The sequence below is a fragment of the Brassica napus genome, chromosome A8 (assembly GCF_020379485.1).
Source record: "Brassica napus cultivar Da-Ae chromosome A8, Da-Ae, whole genome shotgun sequence".
Lineage (NCBI taxonomy): Eukaryota > Viridiplantae > Streptophyta > Magnoliopsida > Brassicales > Brassicaceae > Brassica > Brassica napus.
This window is the reverse complement of record NC_063441.1, coordinates 18,816,021-18,836,203: the sequence shown is the minus strand read 5'-3', so window position 1 is coordinate 18,836,203 and position 20,183 is coordinate 18,816,021. Positions and strand designations below refer to the sequence as shown.

General features: G+C 32.7%; 3 protein-coding genes across 4 annotated transcripts in view; all 3 read left to right on the top strand.

The window, feature by feature from the left end:
• LOC106360102 (pre-mRNA-splicing factor ATP-dependent RNA helicase DEAH10-like) overlaps positions 1-9,427 on the top strand; it is a 33,364-nt gene extending 23,937 nt beyond the window's left edge. Inside the window, exons 3-13 of the mRNA XM_048737521.1 lie at positions 6,461-6,540; positions 6,627-6,676; positions 6,763-6,843; positions 6,924-7,140; positions 7,222-7,561; positions 7,643-7,846; positions 7,921-8,081; positions 8,162-8,347; positions 8,454-8,687; positions 8,766-8,960; positions 9,046-9,427. Coding sequence (XP_048593478.1) covers positions 6,461-6,540; positions 6,627-6,676; positions 6,763-6,843; positions 6,924-7,140; positions 7,222-7,561; positions 7,643-7,846; positions 7,921-8,081; positions 8,162-8,347; positions 8,454-8,687; positions 8,766-8,960; positions 9,046-9,364 — 2,067 coding nt within the window. The 3' untranslated portion in view covers positions 9,365-9,427. The remainder of the gene's footprint in view (positions 1-6,460; positions 6,541-6,626; positions 6,677-6,762; positions 6,844-6,923; positions 7,141-7,221; positions 7,562-7,642; positions 7,847-7,920; positions 8,082-8,161; positions 8,348-8,453; positions 8,688-8,765; positions 8,961-9,045) is intronic.
• Positions 9,428-9,486: 59 nt separating this feature from the next.
• LOC125577132 (putative methylesterase 13, chloroplastic) lies at positions 9,487-13,607 on the top strand. The gene is made up of 5 exons (XM_048737989.1): positions 9,487-11,021; positions 11,438-11,677; positions 11,753-11,896; positions 12,093-12,224; positions 12,290-13,607. The coding sequence occupies exons 1-5, from the start codon at positions 10,551-10,553 to the stop codon at positions 12,575-12,577; spliced, it is 1,275 nt and encodes a 424-aa protein (XP_048593946.1). The 5' UTR covers positions 9,487-10,550; the 3' UTR covers positions 12,578-13,607.
• Positions 13,608-15,543: 1,936 nt separating this feature from the next.
• LOC106359222 (transcription factor CAULIFLOWER) lies at positions 15,544-19,648 on the top strand. 2 transcript variants are annotated; one of them, XM_048737988.1, is made up of 8 exons: positions 15,544-15,904; positions 17,106-17,184; positions 17,303-17,373; positions 17,501-17,600; positions 17,723-17,764; positions 18,143-18,184; positions 18,964-19,112; positions 19,349-19,481. In XM_048737988.1, exons 1-7 carry the CDS (start codon positions 15,720-15,722, stop codon positions 19,108-19,110), a joined length of 666 nt encoding a protein of 221 aa, XP_048593945.1. In that variant the 5' UTR covers positions 15,544-15,719; the 3' UTR covers positions 19,111-19,112; positions 19,349-19,481. The 2 variants fall into 2 exon arrangements, with proteins under 2 accessions (XP_048593945.1, XP_048593944.1); XM_048737987.1 differs by having other exon boundaries at positions 15,545-15,904; positions 18,964-19,106; positions 19,349-19,648.
• The last annotated feature ends 535 nt before the right edge of the window (positions 19,649-20,183 follow it).

Genomic DNA, 20,183 nt, shown 5'->3' with positions numbered 1-20,183 from the left:
TAATTTTCTTAAAAACTTCTATTTTAGGAAAGTTTTCATTTTTTGAGAAATATTGTAGATTTGGGTTTGTGATTTAGAAATTAGGATAACAAGAATATTTGTGGATAGATGAGTATTCTTAAGAATTTTCATCAATATGTTGTATTTTAAAATAATTTTCTTAAAAACTTCTATTTAGGAAAGTTTTCATTTTTGAGAAATATTGTAGATTTGGGTTTTGTGATTTAGAAATTAGGATAACAAGAATTTGTGGATAGATGAGTATTTTTAAGAATTTTTCATCAATATGTTGTATTTTAAAATAATTTTCTTAAAAACTTCTATTTTAGGAAAGTTTTCATTTTTTTGAGAAATATTGTAGATTTGGGTTTGTGATTTAGAAATTAGGATAACAAGAATATTTGTGGATAGATGAGTATTCTTAAGAATTTTCATCAATATGTTGTATTTAAAATATTTTCTTAAAAAACTTCTATTTAGGAAAGTTTTCATTTTTTGAGAAATATTGTAGATTTGGGTTTGTGATTTAGAAATTAGGATAACAAGAATATTTGTGGATAGATGAGTATCTTTAAGAATTTTTCATCAATATGTTGTATTTTAAATAATTTTCTTAAAAACTATATTTGGAAAGTTTTCATTTTTTGAGAAATATTGTAGATTTGGGTTTGTGATTTAGAAATTAGGATAACAAGAATATTTGTGGATAGATGAGTATTTTTAAGATTTTCATCAATATGTTGTATTTTAAAATAATTTTTAAAAACTTTTTTAAAATCTTCTATTTTGGAAAGTTTTCTGTTTTTTGAGAAATATTGTAGATTTGGGTTTTGTGATTTAGAAATTAGGATAACAAGAATATTTGTGGATAGATGAGTATTCTTTAAGAATTTTCATCAATATGTTGTATTTTAAAATAATTTTCTTAAAAACTTCTATTTAGGAAAGTTTTTGTTTTTTGAGAAATATTGTAGATTTGGTTTTGTGATTTAGAAATTAGGATAACAAGAATATTTGTGGATAGATGAGTATTTTTAAGAATTTTCATCAATATGTTGTATTTTAAAATAATTTTCTTAAAAACTTCTATTTTAGGAAAGTTTTCATTTTTTTGAGAAATATTGTATATTTGGGTTTTGTGATTTAGAAATTAGGATAAAAAGAATATTTGTGGATAGATGAGTATTCTTTAAGAATTTTCATCAATATGTTGTATTTTAAAATAATTTTCTTAAAAACTTCTATTTTAGGAAAGTTTTCATTTTTTGAGAAATATTGTAGATTGGGTTTGTGATTTAGAAATTAGGATAACAAGAATATTTGTGGATAGATGAGTGTTCTTTTAAGAATTTTTCATCAATATGTTGTATTTTAAAATAATTTTCTAAAAACTTCTATTTTAGGAAAGTTTTCATTTTTTGAGAAATATTGTAGATTGGGTTTTGTGATTTAGAAATTAGGATAACAAGAATATTTGTGGATAGATGAGTATTCTTCTAGAATTTTTCATCAATATGTTGTATTTTAAAATAATTTCTTAAAAACTTTATTTTGGAAAATTTCATTTTTTTGAGAAATATTGTAGATTTGGGTTTTGTGATTTAGAAATTAGGATAACAAGAATATTTGTGGATAGATGAGTATTTTTTAACATTTTTCATCAATATGTTGTATTTTAAAATAATTTTCTTAAAAACTTCTATTTTGGAAAGTTTTCATTTTTTGAGAAATATTGTAGATTTGGGTTTGTGATTTAAAAATTAGGATAACAAGAATATTTGTGGATAGATGAGTGTCTTTAAGAATTTTTCATAATATGTGTATTTTAAATAATTTTTTAAAAACTTCTATTTTGGAAAGTTTTCATTTTTTTAGAAATATTGTAGATTTGGGTGCCGAGACCAGCCAATAAAAAATAAAAATTTCAACATATCAGCCCTGACTCACAGTGGATCTTCATTGATCCTATTCGCGAACTTGAATATGCAGGCAATTCGGGCTTTAGTGAACCCACAAGATGTGAAAATATGAAAAGTATCCTCTGAGTCGAACTCAGAGAGTTGACAGAGAGGGTTGGCATTTCACAAACAATGGGAAATATACGGTCAAATAAGGTTATCAGGTGGAGCGGGTTTATCCAGATAGGGAACGACCTCCGGTAATGTTGGGACCTTCAGTTGAGCCTTAAAGGCGTTTTGTTGGAAAGTACGTTGTCCACCAAAGATCAAACATTTTCTATGGCAATTAATTACAGGATTGTGTAGCAGTTATTAGAAGAACTTGAAAGCGAGAGGGATAAACGGTGATATATGTTGTGCAAGATGTGGAGCTGATGAGGAATCAATTAACCATGTGTTTTTGAATGTCCTCCAGTATGTCAGGTTTGGGCGCTATCAAAGATACATCAACCAAACTATCTTTCCAACAATGTTATTTTTACAAAATAGGATTATCTTTTCTGGAGAGTGCTTCCGCAATTAGAGGATCACCTTTGCTTGGATTCTTGGTATATCTCGAAGAAAGGAGAAATAGCAAAGTTTTTAGCAATCTTGATTGGATCCCATAGATACGCTTAAAGTGGCAGAAAACAAATCCACACTATGGTCCGAAGCGCAGATAGCAAAAGAACAGAAGAACGGGACACAGGTAGAGATTCCGACATTACCGGTAATCCAGGTAGATGGTGTTTCACAGATGGATCCTGGAAAGAGAATGATGATTTCTCTGGACAGGGATGGTTCAGTACTTTAGCAGGTTTTAAAGGGCTGATGGGGGCAAGAAATGTTCGAGCTAGTTATATCCTCTCCATGCGGAGATGGAAGCACTACTTTGGGCAATAGAATGTATGAGGAACTTACGTCAATTTCAGGTTACGTTTGCAACGGATTGTCTCAATTGGTGAAGATGGTTTCGGAACCAGAAGAATGGCCAGCTTTTGCAAGTTATTTAGAAGATTTTAAAGTCCTGAAGGAAAGTTTTTCACGATCAGAGATATCCATGTACCAAGAACGCAAAATAGAAAGGCGGATACCCTAGCACGTCGTGCCAGGAAACAGCCGTCTTTCGTCGTTCACATGGACCAACATCCTCCAGTTGGTTTACAGAGTCTGTATGAGTTTGTTTATGTTGATGACAAAAAAAAAATTGTAGATTTGGGTTTTGTGATTTAGAAATTAGGATAACAAGAATATTTGTGGATAGATGAGTATTCTTTAAGAATTTTTAATCAATATGTTGTATTTTAAAATAATTTTCTTGAAAACTTCTATTTCTGGAAAGTTTTCATTTTTTGAGAAATATTGTAGATTTGGGTTTTGTGATTTAGAAATTAGGATAACAAGAATATTTGTGGATAGCCTAGTGTTCTTTAAGAATTTTTCATCAATATATTGTATTTTAAAATTATTTTCTTAAAAACTTCTATTTTGGAAAGTTTTCATTTTTTGAGAAATATTGTAGATTTGGATTTTGTGATTTAGAAATTAGGATAACAAGAATATTTGTGGATAGATGAGTATTCTTTAAGAATTTTCCATATGTATAGTGTATTTTTAAATAATTTTCTTGAAAACTTCTATTTTTGGAAAGTTTTCATTTTTTTGAGAAATATTGTAGATTTGGGTTTTGTGATTTAGAAATTAAGATAACAAGAATATTTGTGGATAGATGAGTATTTTTTAAGAATTTTTCATCAATATGTTGTATTTTAAAATAATTTTCTTAAAAACTTCTATTTTAGGAAAGTTTTCATTTTTGAGAAAATTGTAGATTTGGGTTTTGTGATTTAGAAATTAGGATAACAAGAATATTTGTGGATAGATGAGTATTCTTTAAGAATTTTTCATCAATATGTTGTATTTTAAAATAATTTTCTTAAAAACTTCTATTTCTGGAAAGTTTTCATTTTTTGAGAAATATTGTAGATTTGGGTTTGTGATTTAGAAATTAGGATAACAAGAATATTTGTGGAAAGAGGAGTATTCTTTAAGAATTTTTCATCAATATGTTGTATTTTAAAATAATTTTCTTAAAATTTTCTATTTTAGGAAAGTTTTCATTTTTTGAGAAATATTGTAGATTTGAGTTTTTTATTTAGAAATTAGGATAACAAGAATATTTGTGGATAGATGAGTATTCTTTAAGAATTTTTCATCAATATGTTGTATTTTTAAATAATTTCTTGAAAACTTCCATTTTGGAAAGTTTTCATTTTTTTGAAAAATATTGTAGATTTGGGTTTTGTGATTTATAATTAGGATAACAAGAATGTTTGTGGATAGATGAGTATTCTTTAAGAATTTTTCATATGTATAGTGTATTTTAAAATAATTTTCTTGAAAACTTCTATTTTTGGAAAGTTTTCATTTTTTTGAGAAATATTGTAGATTTGGGTTTTGTGATTTAGAAATTAGGATAACAAGAATATTTGTGGATAGATGAGTATTCTTTAAGAATGTTTCTTCAATATGTTGTATTTTAAAATAATTTTTTAAAAACTTTTATTTTAGGAAAGTTTTCAGTTTTTTGAGAAATATTGTAGATTTGGGTTTTGTGATTTAGAAATTAGTATAACAAGAATATTTTGTGGATAGATGAATATTTTTTAAGAATTTTTCATCAATATGTTACATAGTGTGAACACATTTATGTATATAATGTGGACACATCAATACTATTAAAAGAGAAAGAGTCTTAAAAAATCTACCTATGAAAGTTGTTTGGACCCTTTCATTTATCTCATTATTTTTTGGTCTTACCTTAAATTTAGACTAACAATATGTTACTATATATTTATCTAACAATAATTTATTCAATTCCTTTATTTATTCAAATATCACTCCTAAATCCTAATCACTACTATTACTATATTTACCATTTTGATTTTTAATCGTAAAAGCATTGAAACTAATGTTTTATATTATCAATTTATCATATAATATATGATTTAAAGCAAGAGAAGTTACACGATATATATGTGTAGATTCTAACTTCCTCTTTTCTTTATAATAAAGCAATCATATCATATATAAATTTTCTCACTAAAATCTCATATCATATACTAAACTTTCAACCGTCTATGGTTTGATAGATATTTTCATATTTAAAAATGAGTTTTCTGAATATTCATGTTACCTTCACAAAAATGTAGAAATTCATTGGTTATGTTAAAGTTAACCCGACTTCATGATATCAGTATTGAAAATTTACGATTTTGAAAATTATTGGTTTAGATATTATACTTTTATATAATTTTCACTTTAAAACGAATCAATACTATTAAAAGAGAAATAGTCTTAAAAAATCTAATATAAAAAAGTTGTTGGAGTCATGTATAACTATTTTTTTTGGTAATACCATTAATCATTCTAACCATACAATATTTTAAATATTTTTAAAAGATCATAATATTATTCCTTATGATACCTTTACTCAAAAAAATATTTCATCAACCATGTTTTTGTACAATAAAGTTAAAAACCTATATCAAAAGGTTGTTGGACCTGATATGGACGTAATGGGTCCACATATGTTCGGATATTTAAGATCCTAAAAAAATCGAAATATCTAAAAAATCTGAAAAATATTCGAAACTCCAAACAAATACCCAAAAAATTCAAATACCTAAAAATTCAAAATCTTATTCAAAATCTCACACGATGAACTGAAAAATATCCAATTCTTTTTAATTTGAAAATTTACTTCAAATCAAAAACTATAATCGTAAACCAAAAACTTTTTAAAAAATATCCATATTACTGGAAACATATTTGAAATATCCAAATATACCTAATAAACACAACATATTTGTGATCGGGTCTAGGGTAGGATCCAAACTCAAACAAAGACCTGCGGGTCTAAAAAAAACCCAAAAGGTTATCTTCTTTGGACCTGAACTAAACCTATATTTTCGGGTCGGTTCGGTTTGTTTTTTATCTTAATTGCCTAAAATAAACGTATTTAAAAGTGTACATATAAAATCTCGAATAAACTAATTCGTAGATTATATAACTGTTAAAAATTATATTTTTCGATATACTAAAACTTTGTATTATAATATAATTCAAAAAACTCGCGTTTTCCAAACGCGGGTCAAAATCTAGTTAGCATACTTATTATCAAATAATTGTGAGGATATCACATATCTATTATAGTGTAAATGCATTTATTACCATGTTTCTCTTTTAATATATAAGGAATTAACTTTAAAACCGGATTGGTTTGACTCTACCTCTTTACGTTTCAAAATTGAGGTCTACTATCAAATAGAGAAAAGAAAAAGAAAATAAAAGTTATTAGCCGGTTCAACCGTCCGGTATTTTCCACAAACCTAGCAAAAACCTAATTTACGTTCACAGTAGAAGAAGAACACAAGCCTTACCGTTTCCTGTTCTGTCCCAAATCGAAACTCGAACCAAACGAACTCTGTCAAAAGACTCAAAACTAGGTGAAAATTGTCTGATCAATGGCGCAAGGAGAACTCAAGAGCTCTGTGCTAAACAGGAAACGAAACCCTAAATCACCCGTTGCTTCTCGCTCAAGGTTAGTATCTACTCTACTCTCTAGAGTAATTTACAATGATCCCCAGAACAAAAAGTAACGATTTTCACTCTGAACTTATCACACAGCAAGAAGCAGAAGATAGCAGAACATAGAAAGTCTCTTCCTATAGCTTCAGGTGCAAGTTTTATTTCACTTACCCTAATTCACACTTGTCTCATGTCCGTGGAGAGACTAACTGATTGTATTTTTTTTAATTAACAGAGGAGGAACGTCTTATTGAGGCGGTTCAAAAGAATGATATTCTGATTATTGTTGGTGAAACCGGTAGTGGGAAGACTACTCGTAAGTTGTTAACTCTCAATTACTTTCTAATCCAAGTTGTTTGGACTTGATCATATGTTTTTGTTTTTTGTTTTTGACAGAGCTGCCTCAGTTCCTGTTCAATGCTGGTTTCTGTCGGGAAGGAAAGATGGTAGGGATAACACAGCCGAGGCGTATCGCTGCCCTGACCATTGCCAAAAGGGTAGCTGAGGAGTGTGATGTTCCGCTAGGACAAAAGGTTGGCTACTCCGTTAGGTTTGACGATACTACTTCTAGCTCCACGAGGTTAAAATACATGACTGATGGTTTCTTGCTGAGGTAAAACTAAAAAAACCACAAGTTAGAAAACTTTATGCTGTGAGGCCTTGGTCTCTTCTCATCAAATTTTTTTTTTGGCAGAGAGGCGTTGGTGGATCGGCTTCTTTCTAGATATTCAGTCATTATTATCGATGAAGCTCACGAGAGGACTGTTCATACTGATGTTCTCCTGGCCTTGCTTAAAAAGGTGCAACGGGAGAGAAGTGAGATTGGTGGTGTGTTGAGAGGCTGTCAAGGCAGAAAAGTATCTCCGTTAAAGCTGATAATCATGTCCGCGAGTTTGGACGCACGTGTTTTCTGTGACTACTACGGCGGTGCCAAAGATTTTCGTGTGGAAGGGAGACAGTTTGATGTGGACATGTTTTACACTGTTCATCCCGAGACTGATTATGTAGATGCAGCTTTGAATACTATATTTCAGGTTAATTGATCTTGTTTACCCTATCATCTTTTAGGGAATAAGTAAATCTAATTTTTTACATTTTTTATTTTATTTTAAAAGATTCATTCGGAGGAGGAAGAAGGTGATATACTTGTTTTCCTCACTGGACAAGAGGAGATTGAATCTGTTGAGAGACTAGTCCAAGAAAAACTTCAGCATTTACCTGAAGACGAGAGGAAGCTGCTGCCACTTGCTATCTTTTCTGCTCTTCCATCAGAGCAGCAGATGAGAGTTTTCGCCCCTGCGCCTATTGGTTTCCGTAAGGTTAGTAAAGTTGAGTAACATTTTTTGGTTGAGACATTTGATGATATACTAATCCAGTTTTGTAAAATTTGTAGGTGGTTTTGGCCACAAATATAGCGGAGACATCGATTACAATTCCTGGAATAAGATATGTGGTAGACTCTGGGGTTGTTAAGGCACGAACCTATGATCCGAACAAAGGAATGGAGACGCTTGATGTTGTTCCAGTATCAAAAGCACAGGCCATTCAACGAAGGTACCATGTTTTGTATTCATTTATATTTTACATTCAATGTGGGTTTATATGTTTTTTTTTTCTTTTGGATTATATTTTAGTGGGCGCGCAGGACGTGACGGTTATGGGAAAAGTTTCCATCTTTATCCTGAGAGGGATTTTTGGAAACTGGAGGATTCAACCAAACCAGAGATCAAGAGATGCAATCTCTCTAATGTCATTTTGCAGCTCAAGGCTCTGGGGATTGATGATATTCTTGGATTTGATTTTATTGATAAACCTTCAAGGTAGTTCCTGTTGTTATTGTTGTTGAAAAAAATTGATTTGTAGTCTTGAGTCCTGACACATGGCTGAGGTATATATTCTCTTATTGCTTTGTTGAAAAAAAAACAGGAGCGCCATTGTAAAAGCATTGGCGGAGTTGCACTTGCTTGGTGCCTTGACTGATGATTGCAAACTAGCAAAACCCGCTGGGGAACAAATGGCACGGCTCCCACTAGAGCCTGTTTACTCCAGAGCTCTGATTTTAGCCAATCAGTTCAATTGTCTTGAGGAAATGTTAATCATTGTTGCAATGCTTTCTGTGGAATCCATATTTTATGATCCTCGTCAGAAGAGAGAAGAGAGGTGAGAGAGATTGTCATTTTTTTCTTTATATACAGTTCATGAAAGCAGCTGTTTTTTATTTATCTTTGGTCAGGCAAGAACTTCAAGAAACCACTTTGTTAGCGTTGAAGGGGATCATCTAACTTATCTCAGTGTCTATCGAGAGTTGGATGAGTTCTTGGAGGAGAGAAAGGCGGAAAAAAGTGAAGCGAAAGTTGAGAAAATTATGAGAAAGTGGTGTAAGGTCAACTTCGTGAATAGTCGTTCCTTGAAACATGCTCGTGACATTTATAGGTTTGTCTTGTCTTCTTTTTGAGATTTCTTTTCACATGATTGTGGTTCAGTCTTGTGATCAATTTTGAATATGCTTGTTGTGCAGACAAATTCGTGGAAACGTTGAACAGATGGGTTTTAATGTGTCTTCATGCGGAAACGACATGCTTGAGTACCGTAGATGTATTGCTGCGTCGTTTTTCCTTAAAGCAGCACAGAGACAGATGGATGGTACATACAGGGCTTTGGAAAGTGGTGAGATTGTGCACATCCACCCAAGTTCTGTTTTATTCCGTTCCAAACCTGAGTGTGTTATCTTCGACGAGCTTATGCAAACCAGCCAGAAGTACATCAACAACCTGACAAGAATTGATCCTTTATGGTTGGCTGAGTTGGCTCCTCATCATTACAAAACAGAAGAGTGACTTAACGCTTCTTTTAAAACACAACTAGTGTTCCTAGAGATTAATTTTGCAGACTAAATAAATTTTACAATAAACACAACCAGCTTTCTCTGATGTAAATTTTACAATAAACACAACCAGCTTTTTCTCGTATCTTTCTTCTTCTCTTTTTGTTCAAACCATCACGTTATAGTCACAAAGTGTTAAAAAAAAAAAAGATTAGTGATTATATTCTATTTTTGTTTATTAAACAAGAGTTATTGTTGTTTTTGGTGGTATACAACCTTCAAAACTCAAAAGGGCTATATATTCTCTTTGTGCTTCATCAAAGTGAATGATTGAAAATTTACAGAACTGGAAACCCATTTACTCTGTTTTGTGTAAAGCAAAAAGAGGACCACTATGAAAACAAGGAAGCAAAGAGTACATCTTGTTATACTGATGGTAGAAAGTTAATTCTATCAATATCACCATTTTTCTTCAACCACACCATGCTGACCATCCTACCTCCTCTACGTTCTTGACGCATGACTGTATCTGTCCATTGTCTAATATAATAATGAGTCTTATTGCCTGCATGTAATGTTTTCGTCAATGGGACAACCACTCCTGAAGTTAGTTCTATTAGAAAATAGAAACATAAGGTGTATAGTTGGAAAAGAGTCTAGACCAATGACTGCCAAGAAACAAAACTCTTTCTCTGAAATTAAAAACAATTTTAGAAATGCTGAAGATATAAGGCCAGGTCATGAGTTGATGAAGGTGAATAACAACGTATACACCAATGTGTTTACCTTATAATATATAATGCTCGAAGGATGTGCCCTCCATGTTTCTCCATTATATACGTCTCCATCTTGGCCACCAAATTTGTTTACATAAATCATTCATAATTAAATGTAAGGTTATAGAATCGTCTAAGTTATTCTCGTTATTATATGTCAAAAATAAAAATTATTTAACTTTTGAGACAACTATTCTCAGAATGTTTCCTTAATACCAAGTCAAATTAGTCAAATATTTAATAGTTTGAGTACCCAGCAACCTCAAAGTCTAATGCAAAGACCTTTTTGACGACGTGAAGGTCTCAACTGTTACATTTCTCCAACAGAGGCAAGCACGAACAAACATTAGAACATGTAGTCATGCATCTATAAACATTCTTTTGTCCTTTTGAGGAGAAACTAACGCAGAAAATTCAGAAAAAATGGGGAACTCGTTCACATGCATCTCACACGAGGAAGAACAACGTCCCAAAAAATCCTCGGCCGGCCGTGGCAAAGGAGGAGGAAGTAATACCAGAAAATACATGCGTCGCCTATCGCTCTCCTGCTCCGGCTCATCCTCCACTTCGTCTTCCAGGAAAGGTGTAATCAAACCAAAAAAGAAGATAAGAGAGAGACATCATCAAGATCATCATGGACACGATAAAAACTCTCATATTATTCAGGAGCAAACTTTGGCAGCCACTAATCTCCTCTTCAACCAAACCCCTCGTAACAGCAACTATGTTGTTCCTCCTAATTTCAGACAGTCCACCAGTTCAAGCGGCGGCTCAGGACCTGTCTCAGCCGTCCAGAGTCCCAAGAAATCGACTTGTGGATTCGTAAGAACCTCTAGCTCTAGGCGAAAGTCTAGTGTCAATCCAGTGATCAAGCCTAACCAGGTCCCAGACAAGGCAAGCCTTTTTTAATAGAGAACTAATGAATATATGCTTATTTTGAGGTGTATGTGTTTGCGTTTTGCGTTTACGCAGAAGCTTATTCGTTTACATTGAAAATTATCATAGATATTCGTATTTTTTTAATTAGAATAAGCCACTACTTTTAGCATTTTAAATGAAATCATTCTGTAATTATACAAAATTGCAAACAAATTGAGAAAAAAGTTTCTTCTTTTAGGTTTAAATTTTACATTTGTTTTTTTTTTTGTATTTTACATTGTCGTAAACATTATTTATCATTTAAAAAAATAAGATGCAAACACACAAAAAGGGCATTTGAACAATAGTAGCTTATCAAGTTGACAAAAAAAACAATAGTAGCTTATCTATGTCTTGTGACATTGTGAGTGATATGTGTGTATCTGTAACAGGAGCTGAAGAAGGTGGAAGTTTCAGAGACGAAGAGGTTTGTGCTAGTTCATGGTGGAGGATTTGGGGCTTGGTGTTGGTACAGAACCATAACTCTCTTAGAGAAACATGGTTTCCAAGTAGATGCTGTTGACTTGACCGGTTCAGGTATTAGCTCTACTGACACCAATACCATCACAAGCCTCGCTCATTACTCCAAGCCTCTCCTCCACTTTCTGGAATCCCTCAAACCCAACGAGAAGGTTCGACTTAGTCTTTGACCATTTGTGATGAAATTAAGACAATTTATAATGTTTTAAGACCATAATTAATTACAGGTAATTTTGGTGGGGCATGATTTTGGAGGGGCTTGTATGTCTTATGCGATGGAAATATTTCCTACTAAAATCTCCAAAGCTGTTTATATCTCTGCTGTTATGTTGGCCAATGGTCAAAGCACTCTCGATCTTTTTAATCAACCGGTACCTTTTTTATTTATTAGATCTTCTGCTAGTTACATTAATTTATTATTTTATTACAAATTATAAAATATATTACATTGATGATTTTACTAATCGACAACTAAAACTTTTAATGAATATATACACGTCCAAAATATTACATCGATGATTTTACAAACCGACAATGCAAATCTTTTGGTGAATAATTCTTTTTCAGCTGGGATCAAATGATCTGATACAACAAGCTCATATATTTCTGTACGCCAACGGCAAAAAGAACCCTCCAACTGCCGTTGACTACGACAGATCTTTGCTTAGAGATTTTATCTTTCATAAGAGCCCACCAAAGGTAAATCTAAACCGAGCCGTTACAGTCCGGTTTGATTACTGAATTTACCTGGATTTTTGGTATAGGACCTCGCATTGTCATCGGTATCCATTAGACCGTTTCCGTTCGCGCCGGTTGTTGAAAAACTTCACGTGTCGGAGAAAAACTACGGCTCTACTCGACGGTTCTACATAACAACCATGGAGGATTGTGCAATACCAGTTCCTCTTCAGGAGGCGATGATCAAATTGAACCCACCTGAACAAGTTTTCCAGCTCAAAGGAGCCGATCATGCACCGTTCTTTTCTCGGCCTCAGTCCTTGAACCGAATCCTCGTCGAGATAGCTAAACTACCGTTTAAAAAATCATCGTGATATGTTTGATGGATTGGGTATTATTCCAAACCGGATAACAAAAACTAAACCAAACCGGTTATAGGATTTGTTTTTGAGAGTTGGACCGAGCAGTGAGCAGAACATTATCTGGTCTTGGTCTGAATATCGTATGTTATTTGTTGATTTATTTTGATACTACATTTTAATAAAAAGAATATTTCTAGTAATCACAAAAACTATGCCATATTAATAATTCCTTATGTCGAGGAAATGAATATCCCGTTTAGGTTTTTCCTACTTCTATAGCCTCTTTAATCTCCTTTTGTTTCATATGCATTCTAGATCTTTTGTATAATCATATGGCTGATGTTCGTATGCTCACCCAGGTGATCCATCTGGGTGAAAATACAAATCGATGTTCGCTTTGTACATTATAGTGCTACATCCAAATGGATCATCCACCTGAATTTTTAAAAACTCATTTCAAATTCTCACCTAAATGAAGGTGAATCTTGATGGTGCATCTCGACACAGATGCATATAGTTCAGTCCAAAATGATAAATAACAAAAATGACATTTTAAATCAAAATATTATTTTTAAACCGTAAATTCTATTTTTTTGCAAATACATTTTTCTGCTAGAACCGAAAAATACATTTACCCCCAAAAACTAAAAAACACACTTTCCCGCCAAAATCGTAAAATGCGTTTTTCCTCAAAACATATAAAACGCATTTTCCCGCCAACACCAAAATAATGCATTTTTTCGCCAAAACTCAAAAACACATATTCCCGACAACCCCTCCCCCCCCCAAGCACTTTCCAGCCAAAACCGCAAAAAGTATTTTTCCGCGAAAACTGAAAGACGCAATTTCTCGCCAAAACCGGAAAAAACGCATTTTCCCGCCAAAATTGAAAAACGCATTTTTTCGCCAAAACCGGAAAAGTGCATTTTTCCACCAAACCCGAAAAACGTGTTTTTTCCGCCAAAACAAAACAAATGTATTTTCCCACCAAAACTGAAAAACACATTTTTCTGCCAAAATCGGAAAACGTTTTTCCTGCCAAAACCGGAAAACCGCATTTTTCCGCCAAAACCGGGAAAACGTATTTTCCTGCCAAAACCGAGAAAATATATTTTCCCACCAAAACCGGAAAACACATTTTTCCATCGAAACCGCAAAAATATTTTCCGCAAAAAACGCAAAAAAAAAAACGCATTTCCCGTCAAAAATGGAAAAATTCACATTTCCCGCTAAAACTACAAAATGCATTTTCCCGCAATATCGCGAAAAAAAAAACTTTTATTGTCAAACCTGCAAAACACACTTTTTCGTTAAAAACACATTTTCCGCCAAAACCCCAAAACGTACTTTTTCCGCCAAAACCGCAAAAACGTATTTTCCGCAAAACTCATAAAAACGTATTTTCCGCCAAAACTATAAAAATATTTTTTTCGCTGAAAGATAAAAAAAATATATTTTAGTCATTTTATTAACAAGTCCACGGTCCACTTGAAAGTAGATGCAAGTTAAAAAAAAATGAACATAGCTGCATTCAGATGATTCATCTGGATGCATGGACGAAATGAGGAAACAAACAACACCCAAACGAAGCATATGGATAAGACATCTAGATAGACCATTTGGACGCATCTTCTAGATGTACAAACGAACGGGGCGTATATTTCTCCGATATACAATCGAAATCGCTCGTTGCACACGGTTGGTCTATGAGAAATGCAACTTGTTAGACACGATATATATATTACCCAAATCTTTAGTGTCGTTACCATCTTTTTTTGTTCTTATGGTACAAAAAGTTTGATCATATTTCTTATCCTCAAGACTTTTATTACATTCTGGATCTGCCTCTCGTACAATAGACTCACTATCATAATTTGCAACTTGACTCCACGGAGCTGTCCACGAATTATGTAATGCTAAATGTAATAGCCAGTCAGTCTGATAGTCACGCGTTAATCTATACTCTGCTTGGTGATTTTCTTTACATTTTAATTTCTGTCTAGATTTTAGTAATACCAAAAAAAACTCAAAAGTATGAAAAAATGACCCCAGTTAGTTAAAAAAATATGATCCGAGTTGAGCAGTTGCAATTTTTTCTATACATACAAGATACATAATGGACAAAGGAGAGTACTCATATGTAAGAAAGATGTCGATAGTGGAGATCAGCGGATGCTGTCGCCAAGAGCACGAGATTTAGATTCTTTTAGTTTCGCTCTAAATTTTCTCTTTAGATACTGTTTAACTGATTTCATCTCCATATATGTATTGTTATAGATAAATGAAAAACCTACAATATTGTTATTCTCTCGTATCTCATTCGATCCTTCATTCCGCTATAAGTCAGCATACCACATGCGTAAATTGTGTCATATAAGTTATATTTTGGGTCTGTGATAATACATATGTATATATAAATATTGATAACAGTCTCCCGAAGTTGATATAAAATGATATGTTCATTAATTACCAGAACTGATAATCAATTTTCTTCTAATGTTTCCAAAAATATAACGTGAATAATATCTATTGACTCAACATAATACACAATTGTCAATTGGTGTTCAAGTCTGCCAAGAAACATCTATACGTACTTCACTACTGTTACCGCCGAGCAATTAAAAACTCTATAAGTACTTATTTACATTTACAGAAAAAAAAACTCCGCCGTCAATGCAAAGCGAAGGTGACACTTGGGATAGCGCCATGGTCCGTGCTTATTTCACTTGTCTAGCTATCCCATTTTCTCGTCACTAGACGTCGATATAACCCAACTACTGTACTTTTAATTTTAGTTGTGTTCACTATTGTAATTTGTAAATAATACAGTGCGAGAAATGAATAGACTCGCATTAGCCAATGGAAGTCCAGTCAGACCAATGAGAAGTCGACAGCAAAACCTAGTAAGCTACTCCTGTTTTATCCTTGTCCAAAACCAGCTTTAGGTTTCCCTGAAACCGCTCATACCAAAATATCTTCTCCTTAAATAAAGAAAGACTCTTTCACATTGTTATTTTCATCAGAAGGGAAAGAAGAAAAACTTTCCTAATTAGATCGAGCTCGTCGTTATCTCTCTATTATATTTCTTACTGGGGCTTGTTTGGTTGCTTCTCTTTTTGGACTTCTTTTATATAATTTATATATTCTACGAGAAATGGGAAGGGGTAGGGTTGAAATGAAAAGGATAGAGAACAAGATCAATAGACAAGTGACATTTTCGAAAAGAAGAGCTGGTCTTTTGAAGAAAGCCCATGAGATCTCGATTCTTTGTGATGCTGAGGTTTCCCTTATTGTCTTCTCCCATAAGGGGAAACTGTTCGAGTACTCGTCTGAATCTTGGTAACTGCATAATTCCCCTTTTAATTGTTTTAGTGTGCCTTTGTTTGCCCTAATAAATAGTTTTTGTTCTCCTTTAGGCCTTTTCTTGGTGTCTTCTTATGTTTTATGAAAATTCTCACAAATTTTGTAGTTAATTACTTGGATCTACGAATTGATTTTACCAAAGTTAAACCATTATAGCATAATTGCTTATATCAGAAAAAAAAACAGAAAAAATAGGGCATAATAAGGTGTTACGTGAAGTGAACCCTAGATCAAGATCTACTTCTACTGGTCGCGACATGGATTTACAAGAAATCGTCACTGTATATCTTCTTTAATTTAAATATGTATAGACCTTTTTGTTTCAAATAGAGAGTTGAGTAATTTAATCATAGAAAGAATAAACGTTATGTTGATCTAGGCTAGAGTGATTTTTGCCTTAAAATTTTGAAAAGCTATCCTTATGCTTAAATATCTTTCAGCAGCATAGTAGTATGAAAGAAAATCTTTCAATATCGTTGTATAAAGGTTGTATAATTTTCGTGTTTTTTTTTTTTGCAAATGGTTTATATAGAGAAATTAGAGCTACGGAAGTGACATCTAGGTATAGGGGGCCTTTGACCTCTGGGGATCAATGTAAAAGAGATCATTCTATTTTCTATCAGCTTCTCAGTCTACCGATGGTCAAAACTTAACTTCAACAACTGTTTTTCGTTTCAGAAAAGGACAAACTATTATATGTTTATTATGTTATGTCGTTTCATACATAAATATCTAATAACAAATTTATTTTCAAAAACATATAACAAAACTTTACTGAAGAATTGGAAACTCAAAACTGGGACATATAGGACGCTGCACGTCTAGAGGTGTGGGGCTAGTGATTCAACTGGTTTTTAATGTAGAGAAACTGTAGATGTAAGATTGTTTCTAGGGTTAAGGCACAAAACCAGGGATTATCTCTTTTCCGTAATAAAAGTTAATGTTTAGATGCATCGCTAATTAATTAGGTAAACTAGATGATATAATGTGTGTGTATTGGATATTTTGGGTTAATAGTTACATCTTAGACAAATGTGTGGCCTTCTGATAAGCTGAGAAAATATTTGGGTGCAAACTATTAGTCGTAATTAATTATATCTAGAAATGCGCATATACTAATTTAATACGGCAACTTTTTGGGTGAATGAATCTACACTAATCCTAAGCCTAATGATAGCATGGAGAAGGTACTAGAACGCTACGAGAGGTACTCTTACGCCGAGAAACAGCTAAAAGCTCCAGACTCCCACGTCAATGTATGTTTAATGATCTCCAAGACTCTATCAAACATATATTTGTGTACTATATCTTGAATGTGTTTTCTTAATTAACATAATTGATGCACTGTTTACATAATGAAAATTAATTGTGTAGGCACAAACGAACTGGTCAATGGAATATAGCAGGCTTAAGGCTAAGATTGAGCTTTTGGAGAGGAACCAAAGGTACTTATAGAATTTAGGAATTAACATGTGTAAATATTAGTTTATTGTATTAGTTTTTTTGGTAAAATTATTGTATTAGTTAAGCCTGGGAATTAACAAAAAAGATGGTGGTATGGATTAATCGTAGGCATTATCTGGGAGAAGATTTAGAATCAATCAGCATAAAGGAGCTACAGAATCTGGAGCAGCAGCTTGACACTTCTCTTAAACATATTCGCTCCAGAAAAGTAAGTAAATAAGCACATACAAACGCAATCTTATCTTTAAGTTTATGAAGCTATATATGCCTAATTTTTATATAGAGTTTGTCTCATATGAATGAATACAATTTGGACTCAATTGTATGCAGAATCAACTAATGCACGAGTCCCTCAACCACCTCCAAAGAAAGGTACGTTAAAACCATTTCATCTCTCAAGTCGTACGTGTGTATGTGTGACTTATGTTACCGTTTAAATCTTTCAGTTATGTTACAAAAAAAAAATCTTTCAGTTAAATACAAAACATATGGTTTTTACACATGTTAGACTATTTCGGTGAAGAAAGCATTGTAAATGTAAACAAAGGGTTTTTTATTGAATAAAATTTAACATTCATTTAAAAAAAACATATGGTTCATATATATTCGGTTTATATGATTATATCTATATTTATAAAGGTTAATATTTCTTAATATATTAGTGTTTAATTATATGTGTATATAGATATAGATGTAGAAGGAACCTCTAGAGCGATCCCTGAGAATTGTTTCATTTTGTAAAATTGACAGGAGAAAGAAATACTTGAGGAAAACAGCATGCTTACCAAACAGGTAATCATTATACGTTGCATTTTTACTGTTTCACAACTGTTTTACTATTTAAATTCCACTGTTCTACTCCACTTCAACCTCTACATTATACTACCATTGCTCAACTTTCGGCACCAACTCTTTAAAAAAAAAGGAAGAATTAGTTGTTTCATTTGATTGGTATAATCATGAGCATATGTGCACACATGTAGGTGGGCTTTATCCGTTTAGTATTAAGGTTGTCTCCTAGAATTGAACTTGAACTGTCTTCTCGTAATCATGGTCTATATATAAACACGCTGCACATATAGGCCAGTAGGTTTATTTGAGCAAGTACATCATTTTCCTTGAGTTTTATTAAGAAAGAGCATTATGAAAATATGTACCTAGTCTCGTAGTTTGTTTGAAAATAACATACTACAAGAAAAATTATGTAACAATACTAAGGAGTTTCTAGTCTATTCCTTTGATGTTTCATAGGCTTGAGATTATCTATTTCATGAAACTTGTTCCATGCTAACTTTTCCAAACTATAAGACTTTTGTCTTATCTTGTAATAGTTATGTTTTTTAAATTGAAAGCCTTTAGTCAAAAAAAAATATACTAAGGAGTAATTCCTTGATAATTGCAACTAATACTTAATCAAAATGGAAACTAATATAATTACTATGTATTTGGTGCTATATATATATTATATATATAATATTACATACATGCTTGCGCTTACTTTAATACCGTGCCAACATTGATTGTGATTCGATCGATACATAAATTTAGTTGATCATATCGTTTATTGGTAGATAAAGGAGAGGGAGAGTATCCTAAGGACACATCAAAACCAATCAGAGCAGCAAAACCGCAGCCACCATGTAGCTCCTCAGCCGCAGCCGCAGTTAAATCCTTACATGATCTCTCATCAGGCATCTCCTTTCCTAAATATGGGGTAACGGTAGTGTTTCATTTTTATCTTGGTATACATATAGATCCGACTCTTGGTGTTAGTAATTCAGTGTAGGCGATGATGCTGTATGTATGTATGTTCATATTTAGGGTTTGTGTTTAGTGTGGCGTTAGAGGTTGATGGCTTTCTAACTACAAGTCCAGAACTATACAATAAATAATAAGATGGAATGATATTATATATATATATATTTTTTTTAATTTGCCATATGATTGTGATTTCAGTGGCATGTACCAAGGAGAAGATCCAACGGCGGTGAGGAGGAACCGTCTCGATCTGACTCTTGAACCCATTTACAACTGCAACCTTGGTTACTTTGCCGCATGAATGGACTCGCCATATATCGACATAAAATAATTAATATAAGATCGATTTTTACGAATAATAATACGCAGCAATGGTTAGCCACCATATATACACTGGAAATTCTATTTATCCTTAATTAATATATTTTAACTTTTTGAGTGAAACTGTTCTGTGTAAAATTTGTTACATTGATTTATACTACATAAACCCTCCAGACCAAACTCGTCTCCACGCCAACTGATAGATTCCCTAGACATGCTACACACTACATGACTCCGACTAATTTTTGGTTTGGCGTTTTCTAGCAAAAGGTTTTTATTGATTGTGTTAAATTTTACGCTATCCACGATATTTAAAATTTTTCAAACTTATTTTTGTTGCTCCTAGTGGACAAATCCTAGGAGCCACTTCCCCAATGTCCTTTGGTGGATCCAGATGAACTGTGTGCATTACGTTTGTGTTCATTCTATCATAGGTAATTTGAACGTTTCGCATGTTGGTAACAAATATGTGATTGACCAGATTTTTTTCTCCGATTTTTTTGGCCGGATAAGGCCTGATTTACCGTTGAGAGATTCGCCGCTGCGAAAAGAAAATAACTTTGTATCAACTATTTTTCGAATGTATTGGTAAGTTGAACAGACTGATATTTTGTATATTTAAATACATATTGTGAATTTGTGATGAATATTGTTAAAAAAACTAGAGATTTTTTCCGCGCTTCGCGCGGATTATGTCTTATAAATTTATTTT

Excerpts from the sequence above, each read along its gene's own strand:
- LOC125577132 (XM_048737989.1), top strand. The coding sequence starts at position 10,551 with ATGGGGAACTCGTTCACATGCATCTCACACGAGGAAGAACAACGTCCC. Across the intron at positions 11,022-11,437 it reads CTAACCAGGTCCCAGACAAG|GAGCTGAAGAAGGTGGAAGT; the intron begins GCAAGCCTTTTT and ends TATCTGTAACAG. Across the intron at positions 11,897-12,092 it reads TCGATCTTTTTAATCAACCG|CTGGGATCAAATGATCTGAT; the intron begins GTACCTTTTTTA and ends ATTCTTTTTCAG.
- LOC106359222 (XM_048737987.1), top strand. The coding sequence starts at position 15,720 with ATGGGAAGGGGTAGGGTTGAAATGAAAAGGATAGAGAACAAGATCAAT. Across the intron at positions 17,374-17,500 it reads CTTTTGGAGAGGAACCAAAG|GCATTATCTGGGAGAAGATT; the intron begins GTACTTATAGAA and ends GATTAATCGTAG. Across the intron at positions 18,185-18,963 it reads ACAGCATGCTTACCAAACAG|ATAAAGGAGAGGGAGAGTAT; the intron begins GTAATCATTATA and ends GTTTATTGGTAG.